At 58.8% G+C, this 20,228-nt stretch overlaps 2 protein-coding genes across 11 annotated transcripts; one reads left to right on the top strand and one right to left on the bottom strand.

Annotated features, from left to right (window-relative positions):
• Positions 1-1,219: 1,219 nt before the first annotated feature.
• On the bottom strand, positions 1,220-6,967 carry TRADD (TNFRSF1A associated via death domain). Of its 2 annotated transcripts, XM_043438017.1 has the most exons (5): positions 6,837-6,967; positions 3,672-3,830; positions 2,485-2,762; positions 2,203-2,401; positions 1,220-2,067 (listed from the first exon to the last, which is right to left on the bottom strand). In XM_043438017.1, exons 2-5 carry the CDS (start codon positions 3,820-3,822, stop codon positions 1,757-1,759), a joined length of 939 nt encoding a protein of 312 aa, XP_043293952.1. In that variant the 5' UTR covers positions 3,823-3,830; positions 6,837-6,967; the 3' UTR covers positions 1,220-1,756. The 2 variants fall into 2 exon arrangements, with proteins under 2 accessions (XP_043293952.1, XP_043293953.1); XM_043438018.1 differs by lacking the exon at positions 6,837-6,967 and having other exon boundaries at positions 2,485-3,308; positions 3,672-3,813.
• Positions 6,956-20,176, top strand: LOC122421723 (heat shock factor protein 4). 9 transcript variants are annotated; one of them, XM_043437973.1, is made up of 17 exons: positions 6,956-7,066; positions 8,605-8,774; positions 9,372-10,215; positions 12,024-12,132; positions 12,222-12,349; positions 12,442-12,566; positions 12,810-12,885; positions 13,022-13,086; positions 13,606-13,702; positions 13,956-14,083; positions 14,207-14,434; positions 14,934-15,039; positions 15,138-15,203; positions 15,338-15,407; positions 19,135-19,437; positions 19,589-19,924; positions 20,030-20,176. In XM_043437973.1, the coding sequence occupies exons 2-17, from the start codon at positions 8,623-8,625 to the stop codon at positions 20,035-20,037; spliced, it is 2,841 nt and encodes a 946-aa protein (XP_043293908.1). In that variant the 5' UTR covers positions 6,956-7,066; positions 8,605-8,622; the 3' UTR covers positions 20,038-20,176. The 9 variants fall into 9 exon arrangements, with proteins under 9 accessions (XP_043293908.1, XP_043293906.1, XP_043293910.1 ...); XM_043437971.1 differs by having other exon boundaries at positions 15,287-15,407; XM_043437975.1 differs by lacking the exons at positions 19,135-19,437; positions 19,589-19,924; positions 20,030-20,176 and adding an exon at positions 15,650-15,967.
• Positions 20,177-20,228: the final 52 nt, after the last annotated feature.

Below are 20,228 nucleotides of genomic sequence, written 5' to 3'. Positions count from 1 at the left end.
CTCCCTGGAACTCAGAGCCTCCAGGTCCCAGCCCATGCAGTGGGGCCTGGAGTAGACAACCCCACCTCACCACCCCTCCAACCCTGGAGTTTCTGAGGGCAGACTAGGGAACCAGCACTGCTACCCAGTGCCATCCTCTTACCCCATGCCTATGACTGCTCCTTCTGACTTCTTCCCACCAATGTTCTCCCTTCCAAAATAAACCCTCCATCCTGGGACTCACTCTCCTGCTCACAGACTTTTCAGGAGTCCTCTCCTATCTGTGGCTTTCTCTACTGCTTCCATCCCATCCCTCCCGTGGTCTGGTATCAGGCTGTCCCCACTATGTCCCAGAAATAGCCTCCACCTAGTAACCTTTTCCCTGACTCCAGTGGACACTCCTCGGCCTTCACAAATTCTCAGCCTCCATCACAGCAGGGAGAGCCATTCCTCTGGCTTCCAAATCTTGTTTTCCTCCTTCCTCTTTGGGTTGTTCTTTTTTCCAGTTGGTGTCCTTCAGGAACTCCCCCTGGGCTGTCCCACCCACACCCACCTGTACGTTTTGGAGTCCTTAGCCTTGACCCTCTCCTGAACTCAAAACTACAGCTCTAGCTATCCTTGAACTCTGGGTGTTCGACAGGAACATCACACCCAGCTAGTCCCAAACAGAGCAAGCGCTTCACTTTCCCCAGGGCCCCAGATCTCTCCTCCCATCTAACTGGCAAATGAGAAACTCTGGAGTCCTCTCCCCCCTCTCTCCTCTTTCAGTGTCACCAGGCCTGTTGTCCTTTGTCCTGAACAGCTCTTGGTGTTCATCTTTTTCCTCCATCTCTGCTGCCAACTGCCTCAGCCTGGGGACTGTACTCTCTCTCCCTCTGAATCCTCACTCCCAGCCTGAACTGTCAAACCCCTTTAAAGGCCTCTCACTCGCCTCCGGATAAAATCTAAACTCTTGTAAAATGGTTTACCAGACCCCATACTCTCTGCCTCCCCCACTCTCCAATGGGTCTCTGCAAATCCACCCACTCCTAGATCCAGCCACTGTAAACCTTCTGTTCTAACATCCCTCCCTCCCACCTTCCTCAAGACTTCACCTGAGGCTGGCGATGTCCAGAATACTGCCCTTCTCTCATTCCACCGCCCCCCCCCTCCGCCAATATTCACACTCATCTCTCCCCAAGGAAGCCTAACTCCTAACCTGGGTTAGGCCCCTGCTCATTTGTTCCCACAACACCTTGTATTTTTCACATCCAAAAAATGGGTAGTATTTTATTACTTTATATTCAGAGTCCCACACTGATTGTAAACTGACGACAGACAAGATTCGTGTGTTTTGTTCACCACAGTATTTGCAGCACCCAGGATGATACCTAGGATACAGCAGGTCCTTAATGAATAATAATGAATGAAGAGGTAAAGTCTGGCTGAAAGTCCTTCTTCTGGGGTGGGAGAAGGTGAAACAGACCTTGCAGCAGGTCTGTTCTAGATACTAGGACAGAGACCCATTCACTCTGTCTCTATCCTAGTATCTAGAACACAACTGCCCATTGGCACCCCAGCAGACACGGTGGGTGCTTGTCTGACTCCTGGAGAGGGCCGTCATCATCTCTGCGCAGCAGCTCCAGCAACTCAGCTAAGTGGGGTTGCTAAGTGTGGTCTCAGAGTAGCGTGGTGGACAAGAGGTCAGCAGTAGCAGCAGGAGGGACCCTACAGTCATCCAGATGCTCCAAACCCTGACTGGGCAACTGACCGACCTCCCCTTTCTCTGGTACTCTGCCTAGGCCAGGCCGCCGTCAGGGTTCGCGAGGCCCAGCAAGTCCTCCGCCAGGCTGGTGAGCTCGTTCTCTTCGAGTGCCTCCACCAGGCGCTGCAGCGTGGCACGGCGGCCCTCGGCCTGCACGAAGCGCCGCAGCAGCTGGAAGGCCTGCTCGTATAGCCCTTCGCGCTCGTATTCATAGGCCAGTGAGTCCAACGCCGGGTCCCGCAGCGCGCGGCAGCTGCGCTGCAGAGACCGCCCCACCTTGCGCCACTTGAGGCCCACGGAGCGGGCGAACTTCTGTTGATCCTGCAGGTTCAACGGCCGGTTCACTGCAGAGAGAGCGGGGAGGGAGTGAGCTTGGGATACCCTTCCATTCCCGCCTTGACTACCCCGCCCAGACCTCGCCCCTCCCCAAGCTTCATCCTCCTGAGGATCCTGCCTCTCCCTTTCTCCGGGAGTCTCACCTATGGGCTGACCCTGGAAGAAAAAAGTCTGGCCAGGCGGCGGGGGTGGCGGTTTCTCCTCTGGCGGAGAAGGTGCCAGAGACTGCGAGGGAGCTGGAGTGCCTTGCACGTCGCCCCCTTGGCCCGCCGCCGAGCCGCATGTCAGATTCCTGAGCGCATCCTCCAACTCGGTGAGTTCCTCATCCCGGAGCCGGTCAGGCTAGAGAGGAGAGTGTGGTGTCGGTGGGGGTCTCCTTAGCGAATTCCCACCCCCACCCGACCCTGGCCCCAGCCCGGCCGCACCTTCTGCGCGCATATGCAGTTCAAACAGCGCTCCTCGTCGGTCAACACGGCATCCAGCTGCTCGGCGCCAGCACGCAGTTCCAGTTGCAGCGGCACAGCGTTCAGGGCCAGTGCCCGAGCCAGGTACCCTTGCAACGTGGCTCGCAGCGCCCCCTCGCGGTAGGCGCGGAGGAAGCGGCCGCACGTCTGGCGCCCGCTGAAACGCAGTTGCACGATCAACTGCGGGTCGCTGCGGTGGATCTTGAGCATCTGCAGCACGTCGGGGCTCCCGCCACTCTCTGCGGAGGCGGGCAGTCAGGCGCCATGCGGTCCCCATGCGGGGCCATGCTCCATGAGGCCGGAGAAGGAATGAAGCCCGAGATGAGACGCCTTCCCCACCCCCAGACACCTAGGGGCGCGGGTATACCCCAGAGCTCCCGGCTGGGAAGCAGAATGGGGAGGTAAACAGCAACAACCCAGAATAAAGGCCAGGACCTATCACAGGGATCACCCTGAGACGGAGTGGGTGCCACTCTCGCCACATCCCTGAAGCCTCAAATGAGGGTGGGCAAAAGGGACGTGGAAGAGACTTTGCAGCGTAGAAAGGGGCGTTTGCCCTGGGCAGCCAAGACCTCTGGGCAGGCAGCTGGCCATGCAGTAGGCGGGAGGTTTCAGGTCTTCCGCCTCCTAGTACTGCTGCCCTCCTCCCAAGGGGAGGGGCTCTCGCTGTTCTGAGGCTGGGGCCAGATCCCCCAACCAGCTTCAACCTCCTGTGGCCTCAACCCTGAGGTGGGAAAAGTAGGCTGGAAAGGGAGGTACTGGGGAAGGATCTTGGGCAAGGAGTGCTGCAGTGAGAGAGGAAAAGAAGAGAGAGAGTGGTAAAATTAGTAAAAGCAGTGAGCAAGCAGCCTGATCTGGGCAGTGGGGGGGGGGGGCATGGAGTAGGGGGATATTAGTGCACACAGAGGTAGACTATACACAGACACAGAGACACAAGTCTATACCCAAGGGCACTTACATGTACCAGAGAAGAAAGACCCTACATAACCAGGCATCCTTCTCCTGTCATCCCCAAGGAATCTTTTCTTCAAAGCGGTGATTAAACACAAGCCCAAGGAGTTGAAGAGGTGGGGATCTTAGTCTCTGGCCCTGCCCACAAAAGGCCCCAGGCCCCCCTTTCTTCCCCAAGTGCCTGCCCAGCCACACACCTGCCAGGGCAGTCCGGAGAGCCCTGTACATTGCCACTTTCTGCTGCTGGTGAGCGTAGGCATCGGACAAGACCACTTTGTCCAGCGAGGACTCCACAAACAGGTACGCGCTGCCCACCCACTCCTCAAGCCCATTTGGCCCAGCCGCCATCTTGCCTCCTGGGGACAGAGATAGGCATTCAGATCACCCCCGGCCCAGCCCTGGAGACAGCTGTCCAGTCCCACGTCACCCAGCTGTCCCCACTCAGCTGGCACACTTGTGAAGGTAAGTTCATAATCCCCTAGGCAGCTTCTTGTGCTTCTGGCCCCAGCTCAGCTAAGAGTTGTAGTCAGGACTGTCCCTCCACTGCCTTCTCTGAGAAAGAGCCCCAGGTCACAGGGGTGAGGAGAGGGACAATGTTGCAGTAAAAGCAAAGTTCTGCCCCCTCCTCAGGGGAGGGTGTCTCTCTTTTCAAAGCTGACTGGAGACACCCTCCTGGATGGCGCCCACGCCCCACAGCACAACCAGACTCCTGTCCTGGTATGCCCTCAGTTCAAATTTGAGGATCCCTGCAGGGGTTCCATAGCCTCCCCCCCCCGCCCCCCCCGACCTAGGTTTCTTTGCTGGCATTCCTGCTGTACCTCCTGGCTTCACTTCAAAGGACACCTGTAGTCTGTGCCTGCCCAGATTCTCTCCCCCAGTCTTGACTAACCTCTGGGGACTTCCCTCTTCCCTTTACTCAATCCACAGGCCTGTTGGAAGGGCTAATCTCACTCCTGACATCCAGCCTAGCCAATCTGCATCTTCCATTCACCTTCCTGAAATGGTTTGTTCTGAGTTGGGCACAGGATTCATATTGGACCTATCAGAATCAACCTGCAATTTGGGCTTCCCTGTTCGCTCAGTCAGTAAAGAGTCTGCCTTCAATGCAGGAGACCTGGGTTCAATCCCTGGGTTGAGAAGATCCCCTGGAGAAGGAAATGGCAACCCACTCCAGTATTCATGCCTGGAGAATTCCATGGACAGAGGAGCCTGGTGGCTACAGTCTATGGACTCAAAAGAGGCAGACACAACTTAGCAACTAAAGCAACAGGAAAGAGGAACAAGCTTCCCTTTCCTATGTTGAAGCTGAGCTAGAAGGAAGGGTAGGTCTCCTTTGCCATTCTCAGCCTGACCAAGAATGAAACTGGCACAGAAAGCTGCAGGGCCAAGAGATGAAGAAATGCACCCCCAACCACACCATGTCCCCGGCTCTAGCTGCCTCTCGGACTTTTCTGTTATGTGAACTAAATCCTTCCTTTTTAGTCTCAAGTCCTTGGAGATAGTCTGTTGTCTGACGCCATTCAAGTTGTTCTGTTACAGGCTCCTTCTCTGTCCAAACACAGGGCCCTTGGCATTAGCATCTCCTCTAATCTATCTTCGACAAAACCCTAGCTCTAGATCAAGGAGCAAAATTCTCAGTCAGCCATGGCACTGGCCTGTCAGTGGCCTCCCAGCTACAGCACCATGAGCAACAGGTGGAGAGCTGCCCTGCCTCTTCCTTCATTACCTGAGGCAACATTATACCCTTTTCCTAGAAAAATGGGTTCAAGGGAATTCCCTGGGGGTGCTTTCACTGCTAGGGGCCTGGACTCAATCCCTGGTCAGGGAACTAAGATCCCTCAAGCTGTGCGGTGCAGCTGGCAAATTTAAAAAATAGTAATAATAAAGGAAAAGAGAAATGGCACCCTCCACCTTCACCCACACCTGGCAGGAAGAATGATACCTGATAACCCTACCCTGAGTTTGAGCAGCTCCCCCCATAATAAGTAAGAAAACTTACTAATACTTGTGTGTTTATCCAAAAACAATAGAAATTAACAAGAAATTAGTATTGTTTATTTCTCTTGCGGAAGGGGGATATTGGGGTGTTTTTTATTTTCATTGTATTTAAATATTATACTTTATGTGAAATAGAGACATTTATTTTGTATTAAAAAGGCATATTTGTTTTTCTTAAAAAGCAAAACAAAACAAAAACGGGGTGGATGACAACTGGGACCAAGAGCAGTAGGGAGACAAGTGGGAAGCCCTGGGGTATTGGCCCAGAGTGGAGAAGTGGGAACCTGGCCCCAAAACATTTCCCCTTTGACATCTTCCTAGCCCCCTGACTGGAGGGTGGGTAAGTAAGGGCAGGACCAGACAGTCCTCTACCCAGCTGGCCTGCCTACAGGACACTGCAAACCAAGAGGAGGGGGGAATCTGTCACACTGTCTAGGACTGGAACGGGAGAAGGCGAACAGCCTGGTAACTGTGGAGAAGTGGCAGGGGTGGGGCGGGATGAGGGGCGGGCCTTGGCTCGCTAAGCCCCCTTGGGAGCTCTCTGTCCTTCACAGAAGCCCCTCCTCGGGAAGCCCCGCGCCCCACCCACCTGGGGTCCGCCTCTCTATCAGCGGGCCCGCCGGGGTCCTGGGAACCCTTAGCTGGGCTGAGACCGTAAGGGACACGTGGGTACCGACTCAGGAAAATATGCCCCTGCCATCGGTAGCCAGCCGGCGCAGCGCTCCATTAACACTGACAGAGGATGAGATGGTTCGATGGCATCACTGACTCAATGGACATAAGTTTGAGCAAACTCTGAGAGATGGTGAAGGACAGGGAAGCCTGGCGTGCTACACAGTCCATGGGGTCGCAAAGAGTTGGACACAACTTAGCGACTGAACAATAACAGTCCTGAGTAGCCCCACTTCTGGCCGGCTAGGCGGTGACGACCTGCGGGCGTGGCCTCTCAAGGCCTGAAAAGCTGCGAGTCCCAGCATCTACTCAAGCAAAGCCTCTCACGAGCTCCAAAGAGGAGCTCCCCGGCCTCCCATTAGCCCACCCTCCTGCTGGAGTTTCGCACTTGCTACTGGCTCTGACCGGCAAGGGGTTTCTACTCCAATGTCTATTCAGAACCAGCCCCACCCCGTCCTCTCACCCACAGGGCCCTGCCGCCCCTTGAAAGCCCCTAGTTGGGACAAGGCAGGGGCCAACGTCGGTACCCTCTCTCCAGCCTCCCACGGAAACAGCTCAATAGGCCACCACCACGACCACCACCACCTGACCCCGGCAGCCGCGGGTGACAACCGCACCGCGCCCGTGCTCCTGAGCCAGGATCCCCCTGGCTCCTGCCCGCAACGGAAAGCCCACCCACCCTCTGCACTAACCTGGCCGCCTTGGCCCGGCCTGGATTCTCACGCCCGCCGGCTTCCACTGGACTCGCGCTGCTTCCGGGTGTGCGCGGAGCGCAGGGGCGGCGCCCCAGTCCGAGCCGCCCCGTCCGTCCCGGCGTCCCGCCCCCTCCCCCCCCCCCGGGCTCCCCGCGGTTCCTTCCCGCCACCGTCCTCTGCTGCCAATCCCCAGCCTCTGGGCAAAGCCCACCCGATCCGCTGCGCAGGTAAGACACTGGCGCCTGAGGTCAAACAGCAGGCGGAACTGCCCGCGGCAAGGGACTTCGAGGACTTGAGGTTCTTACGAGGCCGGAGGGCCCCAGGGTGAGAGCCGGTCCTCTTCCTCCAGCGGGTAACGGACGGAGCAACGAGGGGACGTCCCCTTCTGGGTGGTCGAGCTCGAAGATCCAAGATATCTGATTCTACCTGACACTCTGAACTGGGTGCCAAGTTCAAGCGTGGCGGAGGGTATCAGAAACAACCGGGTACTCGAGACACAAATTCCAGCAGGGACCGTTAGCCTAGAAAATATGGGGAAATAGAAAACTGGCCAGTGGAGTCAAACGTTGTGTACGAAAGCCTTTAAGCACCTTTAAAATTGGCAACTTCAAAAAGGACGCACAGTCTTCAACAAAGGCCGCGCTCTGATGTGGGTCTGCGGAATTCCAGTTGAGCCTAAACCGCCCAACGGGTGCCTGGGCTGCTCGGGGTTCAGGATCAGAATTTGAACCCAGGGTCCCTCAGGCCCCCACAACCCCAAGATTTTCTCCTCCTCGCTGGCCTCTCATTGGAAGAACCCAAATTGTCTCCCCCAGTGAAGTGGAGGAAGGAGCCTCCCTTCTCCTTGCGGATTCAGCTACGCCCCACCCGCACCTCTGCTTCCTGATTGGCTCCTAGTCCCTGCCAATTAAAAGTTTTCCTTAATGTTCCCGCCCTATTAACCCTGCCGTCACTCTCTAGTGACGGGTGGAGCTAAGACCCGGTTTCTCAACTTGGGACCTGTGGTATACATCTGCGCTTGTTGAAATTCATATTCCTGGGCCCTACTGTTTGAGAAGAGCTTGATTTAGTAGATGGGGCCATGAAATCTGTAGTGTGAACAAAAGTCCGGGTGATTCTGGTGCCCAGCGTCCTTTGAGAAGCCATTTCAACGGCCCTTGGTGTTCAGGCTCCGTCGTTCCCTAAGTACTTAGGGTCTAAGTTGGGAGGCAAGCAGTTCAGTGACTCTGTGAGACTAGTCCGGGCTCTCTGGCCGCCGTGATGGTGCGGTAGAGGGAGACGGGGGCGAGGGGTTGGGGAAGACGTGGTGGTCTGGAGTCAGGGCCTGGGCAGTGGCCCTCCAACTTCCTCAGAGAAGGCGTTGGTGACTAGGATAAAGATCTGACAGCATCGTCCCAAATCCGGGTATTTTGGCTTTATCAACCTGGTGCACGGGTCGCGGTTGAGTTCCTTCTAATAGAGTATTATAAAATGTGGATTTGTTCAACAAGTGAGAACGTAGTTTAAAGGAAGGATCAGAAATGCTCGGCATCTCAGGCAGACTTCATGGGTCTGAGATCTGTGTACCGAGCCCCAGGCTTGATTTAATAGCTTGGTTAAATGCTCTGCTGTCACGGTCTTGAAATCCTCGATAATATTTTAAACAGAGAGACACACATTTTCACTTTGCACTGGGCTCTGCAAATTTACATAGCGGATCCTGGGCCCCAAGCATTTCTACACATAGGCTCCAGCTATTCCCCTCAACACTGTGGCCTTCCTGCAGGGGGGGCCCCACCTGGCCATGGCCGAGCCTGGAGAACAGCTGCCGGAGGAGGTGCTGGCGCTCATCTTCCGCCACCTGCCCCTGCCCGACCGCGCTGCTGCAGCGAGGGTCTGCAGAGCTTGGGCTGCCGCTGCCACCTGCAGCGCTGTGTGGCACGACACGAGCATCAGGTGAGCAGTCTCTTCCCCCTCCCACCTTCTCCCAGTCTTGGTAGAGTCAGAGGTTGGGGAGATACTGTGACTCTTCCCCATATTAAAAAGCGTCATTTCTAACTTTGGCCACCTACTATGTACCAACCATTGTTCTAAGGGCCTTACGTGTACCAGTCTTTCTAATTCTCACAAACACTTTATGTGATGGACGGGTAGTATTATTATCTCCATCGCACAGATAAAAAATTGAGGCAGAGAGATTTAATTACTTCCTCACTCAACTAAGAAGTGACAGGCGGAATGTGAATGCGGCAGCCCAGAGGCCTTGCCCTGCCCCGCCTCCTGAAAGACCCATGAGAAAGCCCATTTTCTAAAATACCTTGCTTCTGTCTGGCACGGTTTCAACTGGCGGCAGATGCATCTGAAGGAAGGGATAGGGTTCCCTCCTAGCATACGTACGAGCGACCAGGCACGGGAGGAACAGGGAGATTTGTGGGCAGGGGGCAGAAGTGGGATGGTAACCGGAACCCAGAGAGAGGGGTGGGTTAGAGACCTCTCGCCAGGTCGCAGGGACTTGGCCGGCAGATGCCTTTTCTCCACCACTCTACCCTCAAGTTGCGACTGTGAGCTGGAAGGCATGCTGCCGCCGTATCTGTCCGCTTGCCTGGACCACGTTCAGAATCTATGGCTGGAATTTGAGCCGTCGAGGAAGTCGAGTCGCCGGGCGGCCACGGAGTTACTGACTGCACTGACGGGCCGTACCCCCGGGCTGCGAGGCCTGTGCCTGGAGTGCCGTGGAGAAAAGCCGCTCTTCGACGCCGGCCGCGACGTCCTGGACGCGGTGCACGCCCTCTGTGGGGCGGCCCGCGCGCTGCGCCACCTCGACCTGCGGCGCCTGCCCTTCTCACTGGACGACGCGCTGGTGCTGCAGGTGGCACACGGTTGTCCGGAGCTCCGCAGCCTTTTCCTGGATAACAGAACGCTGGTGGGCAGCGTGGGGCCAGGCTCCGTGCTCGAGCTGCTACAGGGCTGCCCCTTCCTGCGCGCCCTTGGCCTGCACCTGGCCAGCCTGTCGCGCACCGCGCTCGAGGCACTGGCGGCGCCAGAGCGCGCGCCTTTCGAGCTCCTCGCCCTGCGGTGCGCGTGTCCGGAAGACGCACGCGCGCCCCCTCTGCCTGATGAAACCTGGGCCGCGTTGAGCCGCCGCCACCCGGGACTGGAGGTAGAGCTGGAGCTAGAGCCGGTGCTGCCTGCAGAGAGCGTGACGCGCGTTCTGCAGCCAGCCGTACCCGTGGCTGCGCTGCGCCTCAGCCTCTCTGGGGACACCGTAGGCCCAGTGCGCTTCGCGGCGCGCCACTACGCTGCAACCTTGCGCGCGCTTGAGGTGCGCGCCGCCGCCTCGGCAGAGCTGGACGCCGCGCTGGAGGAGCTGGCAGCGCGCTGCGCGGGCCTGCGCGAGGTACACTGCTTCTGCGTGGTGCGACCTTCCGTGCTGCACGCCTTCCGCGCGCGCTGCCCGCGCCTGCGCAGCTACACGCTCAAGCTAACGCGGGAGCCCCATCCCTGGCGGCCCACGCTTGTGGCGTGATGGGACAAACGCTCTTTCCGCTCCCTGCGGACGTGTGTCCTCTGAAATGCTGCGTGGGTTTGCCCAGGGGCGGGCCAGCTGCTAGCCCTCTCCTTTGGGACTCTTACCTCTTGTCCCTCGCGAGGATTAGAGCCTATAAAGTGGCATCGTTACCGGTCCAGGGCGCCCTGAGCCCACTCGTTGCTTTCAACATCTGCAGACACCCACTGTCCCCGTAGTACAGGGATCACCCTCCTCCAACCCCAGTCCTCTGCAAACGCGTCGCTAGCTCGGCGGCCCTGGCGTGGGGGGAGGGAGGGCACAGGTTCAAGTCGTGCCTCAGGGGTGTGTGTGTTAGCGCCTCTGGGGTGAGTGTGGAATAAATCAAGCATTATCTCTGAGTCCTGTGAAAGGCCGGGTCTGCTCTGAACTGACAGAGGCTGGAAGAGGGGTAGGGAGGGTTTGAGACCTCAAGGTCCATTTCTACCGGTGCAGCTGCAGCGGTCAGGGTCGGGGTCCTGGAATCTTAGGAATGACAGCGTCCCAGGTTCCGCGGGAGGGTGTCAGCTTCTCCTCCCCACCCTCGCCCGCTCCTATCTGCCCCTCTACCCGAGGCTTGGCTGTGCCCATTCCATCGCTTTCCCAGCCTACATCAGGCTGTGTACGCTTGATATCTCCCGAAGAACACAGGAGCAAACAGCGGGCCTGAGAAGTGTGCGACTCGAACTCAGGTCTCCCTCCCTCCTGCACCCTGCCCCCACGCACATCCGATCCCATACTGCCCTTTCGGTCCGCCGGGGTTGCGGCCGCGGCCAGAGCCCCGCCCCGCCAGTTCGCACGTGGCCCCCGCCTGACCCGGCGCCGGGAGGCGGAGTAGGGCGGGGCGGGCGGCAAACGCAGCACTTTCCGCGGCTTTGACAAGCCCGCGGCGGCCGGGCCCGAGCGCTTAGCGGTGCCGAGACTGCGCCATGCAGGAAGCGCCGGCCGCGCTGCCCACGGAGCCGGGCCCCAGCCCAGTGCCTGCCTTCCTCGGCAAGCTATGGGCACTGGTGGGCGACCCGGGCACCGACCACCTGATCCGCTGGAGCCCGGTGAGGGCTGGGGCCCCTCGACTTCCTCAGTGGTCCCCGGGATTCCTCCACGTCAGTGAACGTCCATGCTCATCAACCCCTGCCTGGGACGGGGTTGTGGGTCCCTTGATTCAGCCGTCTAGGGTAGGCGACGGCTTGGGCGGGGGGTGTGGTATTGGAGATGGAGGTGAGGCGACTTCCTTCGGGCAGAGGAAAGGGTAGGAGCCTTCTGAAGGAGACCCAGCACCCGAAGGATCTTCGAGGTCTTCTAGTTCCACGGAGACCAGGAGAAGGGAAGGGCTGCGTCTGATTCTAAATCAGAGTCACAACGCGGGTCTTGGAGCCATCCGGGTCTGGAACCCAAATCTGGCCTCTGCACCTCCTCCTAGAGAACCGAGTAGGGAGTCTGGGTGGGCTGGGGTAGAGGTTCATTGTGGTGGCCCCGGGATAGGCCTCAGAGCTGGTTCCGGCCCGGCCTCGTCCCACGTCCCCATGAATGACAGTCTCCAGAGTGAGTGCGAGTTTGTGTGTGCGCGCGCCGGCCCGCTGGCTTGGCCGTGGGCGGGCACCGCTCACCGTGTCGTCTGGTCTCCGCCCGCACCGTGAGTGGGCGGGCGGTGCCCTCCTCAGAGCGGGACCAGCTTCCTCGTGAGCGACCAGAGCCGCTTCGCCAAGGAGGTGCTGCCCCAATACTTCAAGCACAGCAACATGGCGAGCTTCGTGCGGCAACTCAATATGTGTGAGTCCCTAGGGCCGAGTGGGAAGCGAGCGTGGATGACTTGGATCGCGGGGACTCAGCAACTTACGCCCCCGCGCCCCGCTCCCTAGACGGTTTTCGGAAGGTGGTGAGCATCGAGCAGGGTGGCCTGCTGAGACCCGAACGGGATCACGTCGAGTTCCAGCACCCGAGCTTCGTACGCGGCCGAGAGCAACTGCTGGAACGCGTGCGCCGCAAGGTTAGGGGCGGCCAGCAGTGACCAGCGAACCCGGGTGGAGGTGGGACAGCTATTTCGTGAGACCCTTACTTGAGGGAGCCTCCCTCCTGCAGGTGCCTGCGCTGCGCGGCGACGACGGCCGCTGGCGCCCCGAGGACTTGGGCCGGCTGCTGGGCGAGGTGCAGGCTTTTCGGGGAATGCAGGAGAGCACCGAGGCGCGGCTGCGGGAACTCAGGCAGTGCGGGGGAGGGGGCGGAGGAGGATGGGGAGGGAGAAGGGGGGCTCTGGGCGCTAGGACACTGGCTTCTAGACGGTTCTGGGCACCTCTTCCAAGACCAGTGGGCCAGCTGTGGCAGTCTCTTGACTATGAATGGACGATCATCTGAGTGGACGCGGGCGCGGGCCTGCCATTCTGGGGGTGGGCGGTAGTGACCCGGCGAACTCTCAGATGCCTCAGCACCCTCCCACGCCTTTTCCCCAGGCAGAACGAGATCCTATGGAGGGAGGTGGTCACGCTGCGGCAGAGCCACGGTCAGCAGCATCGGGTCATCGGCAAGGTGTTCCTCTTCCCCCACCCCACTCCTGAACGTCCCCCCCCAACCCAACGGCCAGTTCTGGAAGCCCCCTGGAAGTGTCTTGTTAGAGTGAGGGGCAAGGCCCCAAGTATGAGTTAACCCTTTGTTTCCTTTTCAGCTGATCCAGTGCCTCTTTGGGCCACTTCAGGCTGGGTCTGGCAGCGCAGGAGCTAAGAGGAAGCTGTGAGTGAGAACCCCAGAGATGCCCCTACTCCTACTCTGCAGGACTTCCCTGCCAGAGCCCCAGGCAGGACTCCTTCTCCTTCAGAAACCCCTTCACCTGTCTTTCCCCCTGCACTACAGTCCTCCTCACCCCATGGCCATCTCCCCTAAAGCCCCATTCCAGGGCTTCACCCACCCCTAATTCTACCACAAAACCCCAACTCTCAGACCCCTCACTTCCAGGGCTTTAATCCTGTATTTCCATCCTATGATCCCCTTCCCCTCACTCCAGAGCATCCCAAGAATAGAGGGTCTGGGGCCCAAACCAGGCTTCCTCCCTCCCCTCTGCCCCCAAAGGGCCCCCATCTCTGGGGGGGGGGAAGCCCCTTCTGCCTCCAGCATGTGACTGATGCCCTGGCAACAGGCCTCAGCTCTGCTGACGTGGCTGCTGGGGCCTGTGGGAGGGCGGTGGTGCAGGCTGAGGGACCTGGGAGATGAATCTGCCCAGCCCCCTGCCTTGCCCCTGGCCACCTTGCACAGGTCCCTGATGCTGGATGAGGGGTGCCCAACGCCAGCCAAATTCAACGCCTGCTCCTTACCTGGTGCCCTCCTGCAGGACCCCTACTTTATCCAGTCGGTAGGTTTTTGATTCTCCTCTCTTCCCTCCATAGAGAGCCTGTTCCCTTTCCCCATTCCCCAAAAAGAAGAGATGAAAAAAAAAAAAAGAAATAGAAGAGAAGATGGAGCCTAACCTCCCTCCCACCAGACCCAGCATGGGTCAAGCCTCCCCCCTCAAGCCTTCCCCCTTAGGTCTGGCCCATGTGGTCCAGTCGGGCTCTGGCTCACCCTATGACTTGAGATAAAGGGCTCAACCCGTCTTCTACTTGCAGCCCCTCCCGGAGACCACGCTGGGCCTCAGCAGCCCTCACAGGGCCAGGGGCCCCATCATCTCCGACCTCCCGGAAGACTCTCCATCCCCTGAAGGAACCAGGCTTTCCCCCTCCAGTGGTGGCAGGAGGTAAGAGGGACAGGGGCTGCCTTCTGGGGAGCTGTGGGGGGGCGGGCCTGGCAGCCCAGATGGCTGTGGGGATAGGGGGAGAGGTCAGCGCCAGGGTCTGGTTGAAGCTTTTCTCTGGTGCAGGGAGAAGGGCCTGGCACTGCTCAAAGAAGAGCCAGCCAGCCCAGGGGGGGAAGGCGAGGCCGGGCTGGCCCTGGCCCCAAACGAGTGTGACTTCTGCGTGACAGCACCCCCACCGCTGCCTGTGGCTGTGGTGCAGGCCATCCTGGAGGGGAAAGGGAGCTTCAGCCCTGAGGGGCCCAGGAATGCCCAACAGCCTGAACCAAGAGGCCCCAGGGAGGTTCCCGACAGGTGAGCAGAAAGCCCATTTGTGATTATAAACCCCGTGGGCCATTTTTGCAGCTAGACCCGCACTAGCTAGTCCTGAAACTTCCCAGCCTTGTCTGCCCCAGGGTGGCTGAGGAGGCAGCCATGATCTGACCTGATTTCTCAGAGTTGCTCTAAGGAGCACCAGCTTCAGAGGGCCCTGGCAAGTGGAAACGCCTCAGTGGCAGGGCTGAGGAGTCTGCATTTTAAATGCCACCACTGGGGCGATTGTCAAGATGGTAAAGTACGTGACAGTTTAAGACCCACTGGTATTGATAACTGCCTGGGTGGGGGCAGGCACACAACCCAAACCTCAGACCAAAGGTAGGAGGCAGAAGGCACTTTCTCTGTGCCCTTCTGTGTGTGGGGGTTGGGGGGTCCTCTTCTAACACTTTCTAGATATTGTCAGATTTAGATTCTGAGGTATCCAGGTTCCTTGGAAACCTAATGCAGGGAGTGGCCAACAGCAGTTCTCTGTGCACAGGGGCCCTCTGGACCTGGAGAGGGGAGGCCGGAGTCCAGAGAGTCTGCTGCCTCCAATGCTGCTTCGGGCCCCCCCTGAAAGTGTGGAGCCCGCAGGGCCGCTGGATGTGAGTACACGTTCCGTGAGGCAGGGGCACAGGGCTCGGTGGGCTCCAGCTGTCTGGGCACCATGGGGAGGACACCGTTGACCCAGAGCTCTCCCCAGGTGCTGGGCCCCAGCCTCCAAGGGCGGGAATGGACTCTGATGGACTTAGACATGGAGCTGTCCCTGGTAAGACGGGGGTGGGAGGGCGGCGGGGATGGGTGTTGAGGGTTGCTCAGCCAAGCCCTTTAGTCCCCCCTGTTCTCCCTCAGCCAAAGCCCCAGCTCCCTTCACCAGCTGCTTCCTGGGGTTCTCTTCTGCAGTTGCAGCCCTTGGTTCCAGAGAAGGGTGAGACCGAGCTGGCGGTTAAGGGGTTAAATTCTCCAGGCCCAGGTAATAACTGTGGTGACTCAGGGACCAGGGGGAGACCCTGAGGGGCCTGAGCTATCAAGATTGGGTGGGCTGGGCAGTCGATGTTTGGGAGGGAAATCCCTGGAGTCAGGCTGGGAGAGGGGGGAGGTTGAGAGTGGATGTTTCATCTCAATTGACCAGAGGGCAAGGCGAGTGAAGCTCTCCTTCCCCGAAGAAAGGAGATGACCGTCTCTCCCTGCTGAGTACAGCCCCGCTTCTCCTAGGAAAGGACTCCACCCTCGGGGCACCACTCCTGCTGGACATCCCAGCGGCTTTGGGAGGCCCAGCCCTCAGCCTGCCCGGAGCTTTAACCATTTACAGCAGCCCTGAGAGCCGGGCCTCCTACCTGGGCGCGGGAGACAACCCCTCGCCCTGAGACCCCCTCCACTCCGAAGCCAGCCCTGCTGCGGGGCTGGCCGGCAGGAGCACGCCCTGCTCGGCTTCCTTGAGCCCCCTGGTGGACGCTGAGTGAAGCCGCACTTACTTGGCAGCCCCTCTCCATTCCCCGAGTCCTGCATAAAACCGCGGTTTTTTTCTGTGTTTCTGATCTCTTTCCTCTACCGACCAGGGAGCACAGAAGTCATGGGTGGGGGCGCCTTTGCCTTCATAGAAACGTCCAGATCCCAGGGCTTTAGTGTTAATCGAGGAACCCTTGGAGAGGGGAGGTGCCTCCAAGGCCGAGCTCTCTTGCTTAGGCCCCATCCTGCGGGTGCGAATCCAGGGCTGGCGCATGGCCACTGCGACCTCCGGGAATCGGGGGCTTTTAGGGGTCACACCCAACACCGCAGTGCACCCGCTCTGTGATCTTGAGTAAGCTGGTCTCCTCCTCTTAGCCTTCTCTGTGCGGGCAGAGAGAATGAGTGTAAAACGCCTGGGAATTGCTGGGGTACTTGGGTCCGCGGGCTTAACGATCCCCACCCTGACTCCTCCGGCGCGCCCAGGGTGATGAGGGAAAGCGGACTGCGTATACGCGGCCAGGCGGTACTCGACCTCTGCAGCAGGCCTCCCTGCGTCCCGAGAAGAACGGCCCCCTTTCCCCACCCCCTCCCGGTTCCCGGCAGCCCTGTCTGCCCCGCCCCCCCCGCCGCAGCTGCTGCTCCCATCCCCACCCCTCCCAGCCCTTTCTGCCTCGTCATCTCCTGCCCCGCCGAGGCTCGACCCGTGAGTGGGGCCGCCAGGAGCGCAGGGACCGGGAGCCCCACCGAACCCCTCCCCCCGCCCCGGCTGGGGGAGGGAAGAGAAACTGAGTTTGGGCCAAATCCGCGCCCGATTACCACCAGCAGCCGTGCGCGAAGGTCTGTGAGCCCCGCCCCTCCCCTTCCCTCCGCAGGACTCTTATCTCTGGGGCTGGGTGGAGGGATGGATGTTAAGAATTCGCAGGTGCGCGAAGTCTTCCACGTTGACCCACCCCCTTCGCTCCTTAGCGAAAGAACGCGCGCAGGAAGTGAGGTGGGGAGGGCGGCAGAGACCCCCGACCACGCGTGCTAACTGGAGCTGCCTGGTCCTCTGGGAAGAATCTGGGCTGTGATCATTGAAGGACATAACTTCAATACTCTGAGCATTAAATCTCAGAGGATCTAGACTAGCTGGGGTCTCTGCTCTCCAGACAGGACAAAAGACAGGACTTGGGGTAACTAGAGGAGGAAGCTAACATGAAAATAATTTGGGGAGGAGGGAGAAAAAAGGAGGGGCCAACCTAATATGTCCCCTCCCTCTCTGCACCTGTACACAGTGGGTTCTGTCCTCCCTCCCTTCCTGCACTCTTGACTGGGGGAACAGGTTTTGGAAACCGCAAGTAAGAGGGCAGAGGATCCATGGTACACAGTCCAGTGATGTCAGCCTAGTGAGGGTGTATGACGTTCACTGGGATACAGAGGAGAAGTAACCAATCTGCCTCTGGGACACTCGGGCATTGGGGTAAAAGGGGACATTTGAGTCTTGGAGGATGGGTCCACCGCTTGGAGGGAGAAAAGGGATTCCAGGCCCAGGGAACAGTGTCTACAAAGTTTAGGAAGTGCGGGTACTGAATGGTTGAGGGAAGTGGGGGAAAGCCTGCTATGGGGGGGGGAGTAGGAGGTGAACAGATAGTCTGGATTCTCTCTGGTGGTCTCACGAGGGTTGGGGGACAGGTAGTTATGGTTGACATTTTGCTTGGCCAGACACCTCGTAGTCAGGCTGGAGCAAGTCAGACTCTAGTTCTGCCACTTGGTCTCTCTGAACCTGTCTCCTCATCTGTAAAATGGGCACAATAATCCTACCCTAGAGAGTTGTCAAAGTCACTGTTCCATAGGGTGATGGGACAGGAGTGAGAGGTGCTGGGAGAGGCTGTTACAGGAGATGGGGGGTGGAGGGAGAAGCTGGTTCTTACTGAGATGTCAGTGCAGGAGCAGCATTTGTCACAAATGGGACATGAAGGGAGAGGGAAGGGCAAAGGGTCTCTGCTCATGGCCTGAGGGAAGGGCTGACACCTCAGTATGGCCAGGAGGGGTGCAATGACCAGAGAGGCATAGCATGACACCAGGCAGTGAGAGAGATGGGGGTTAAGACCAAATCCTCTCTCCCATTCCTAGAGCCAGGTAAGGAGGTAAAGGAGGGACCCCAAAGAGAGCATGAAACCCTTGGACAAAGCCAAGGCCAAGGGAGATGGACTGAGAGAGGGAGTGGTCCAGGGCCTGACCTAATCGCCCCTTAATGCCAGGGACCTTGCTGCCTCGGTCAGGCGACCCAAGAGGAGATGGGCCATTGTCCTTAGTTGTTGATAAGTGAACAAAGCAGATTAATTTCTGCCCAACAGCTGCTGTTGGGGTGGTGACAGCCTCTCAAAATGGGAGGATCCACGGAGGAAAACAGTGAAAGTTTGACATTTCCTGGTAGCTTTTATGAGTTGGGTCCTGGATACTTCAAGATGATGGCTGTAAATCATTCCCAGAGCAGCAGGGAGACAGTTTGGTCTCAGGTGATGTCAGAAGATCTCAGTCAGAGCTAAGACTCAAGAGGACTCAGGAAACCAGGAGAGGCCAGGAGACCACATTGGGGTTCCAACACGGTGGTGGTATTGGTGAGGGGGTGCAGAGGCAGGGGCCTGTCCTGGAAGGATAGACCTCAGGTTCAGGTTAAGGGGTTTGGACTTCCTCAGGTAGGTGAGAGGAGCGGGAAGACTCTCAGCACTTTGGGATCCTGGACGGGAGATATGAAACTTTGCAGGGTCTAGGCTGGAAATGAAAGACTAGACTCAGTGGTGAAGTTGACAGAAGTATTCAGCAGAGAGACTGAAAAGGACTTGATTGCAAGCTGGGTGTGGGTTATCAGGACCAGATGCAAGTTGGGGAAGCAGGTTGGGAAAGAGAAGTTAGGTTGGATTAACTAGGTCTGAATCCATCGCGGGATCTACAGGTGGCAGGGGCTCAGGAGGAAGGACCTGCTTGGGGAGAGCAGTCAGAGTAGATGATGGTCCTGGGGTAGCTAGGGGAGGAGAGGAGCGCCACAGCTAACATTTAGGGACCGAAGGTGAAGCCCGAAGCAGAGATAAGGCAGAAAAGGCCAGGGAGGCAGGATCGGTCCTGTGCTGTGCTGCAGGGCTGGCGGGCCGCAGCAGAGATCCAGGTGAACTTAGACCCCAGCCACGGATGTTCACTGGGGCCCCGGGAGAGAGGTCAAAAGCAGGGGAGCCCCGGCCCCCACTACCTCTCGCCCCCCACCTCCCATGCAGCCCCTACCATGGGCAACACCCAGGAGAGGCCATCAGAGACGATCGACCGCGAGCGGAAACGCCTGGTAGAGACGCTGCAGGCGGACTCTGGGCTGCTGCTGGATGCGCTGCTGGCACGGGGCGTGCTCACCGGGCCCGAGTACGAGGCGCTAGACGCGCTGCCTGACGCCGAACGCAGGGTGCGCCGCCTGTTGCTGCTGGTGCAGAGCAAGGGCGAAGCTGCCTGCCAGGAGCTGCTGAGCTGCGCCCAGCGAACTGTGCGGGCGCCCGACCCCGCTTGGGACTGGCAGCACGTGGGGACCGGTGAGAGCGCGCGGGGGAGGCGGGGCCTAGGTCAGAGGAGGGGGCGTGGCGTGGGGGGCATCGATCTGTGGTCTTCCCCAAAGACTCGCACGTGTGCAGAGGAAACCACAGAGGATAAACTGAGCCTGAGACACTCCCACTTCCGCCGCAGGCTACCGGGAACGAAGCTATGACCCTCCATGCCCAGGCCACTGGACTCCCGGAGCTGCTGACTCAGGGACCACGTGCCCCTGGCTGCCCAGAGCTCCAGAATCCGACGAGGCCCGGGGTCCTGAGGACTCCGAGGCAGCACAATCCGGAACCCTCGAGGAAACTGAGCCAGAGCTGGAAGCCGAGACCTCTGAAGGGACTGAACCTGAGTTGGAAACCCAAATGGATCCGGAATCGGAGCCAGAGGCGGAACCGGAGCCGGAGGCAGAACCAGAACCAGAACCAGAGCCAGAGCCGGAGCCGGAGCCTGACTTCGAGGCTGGAGACGAGTCTGAAGGTGTGAGGCTGCCCAAACCTGGCGGGAGGGCGTGGCCTGGGAGGTTGCGGGGGGGGGGGGGGGGGGGCTCCACCTGAATGACCACACCCCTTCCATCATTTCTAGATTCCTGAAAGCCATAGCGCCTACAGGTCACTCTTCGTCGTAACAGGATGGGATCTGGGATCCTGCCATGGTGGCATCAGATGCCACCAAGGTTCCATCTGGCCCAGTACCACTGAAAGTGAATAAATTCTGGAGGGTCAGCCTGGACTCTTGATTGTGGCTCTTTGCCCAGGAATGAGGGTGTGGATGTGTGACTCTA

Source organism: Cervus canadensis, chromosome 18 (genome assembly GCF_019320065.1).
Source record: "Cervus canadensis isolate Bull #8, Minnesota chromosome 18, ASM1932006v1, whole genome shotgun sequence".
Taxonomy (NCBI): domain Eukaryota; kingdom Metazoa; phylum Chordata; class Mammalia; order Artiodactyla; family Cervidae; genus Cervus; species Cervus canadensis.
Note: the sequence above shows the minus strand (reverse complement) of the source record. Positions and strands in the feature narration are given on the sequence as shown.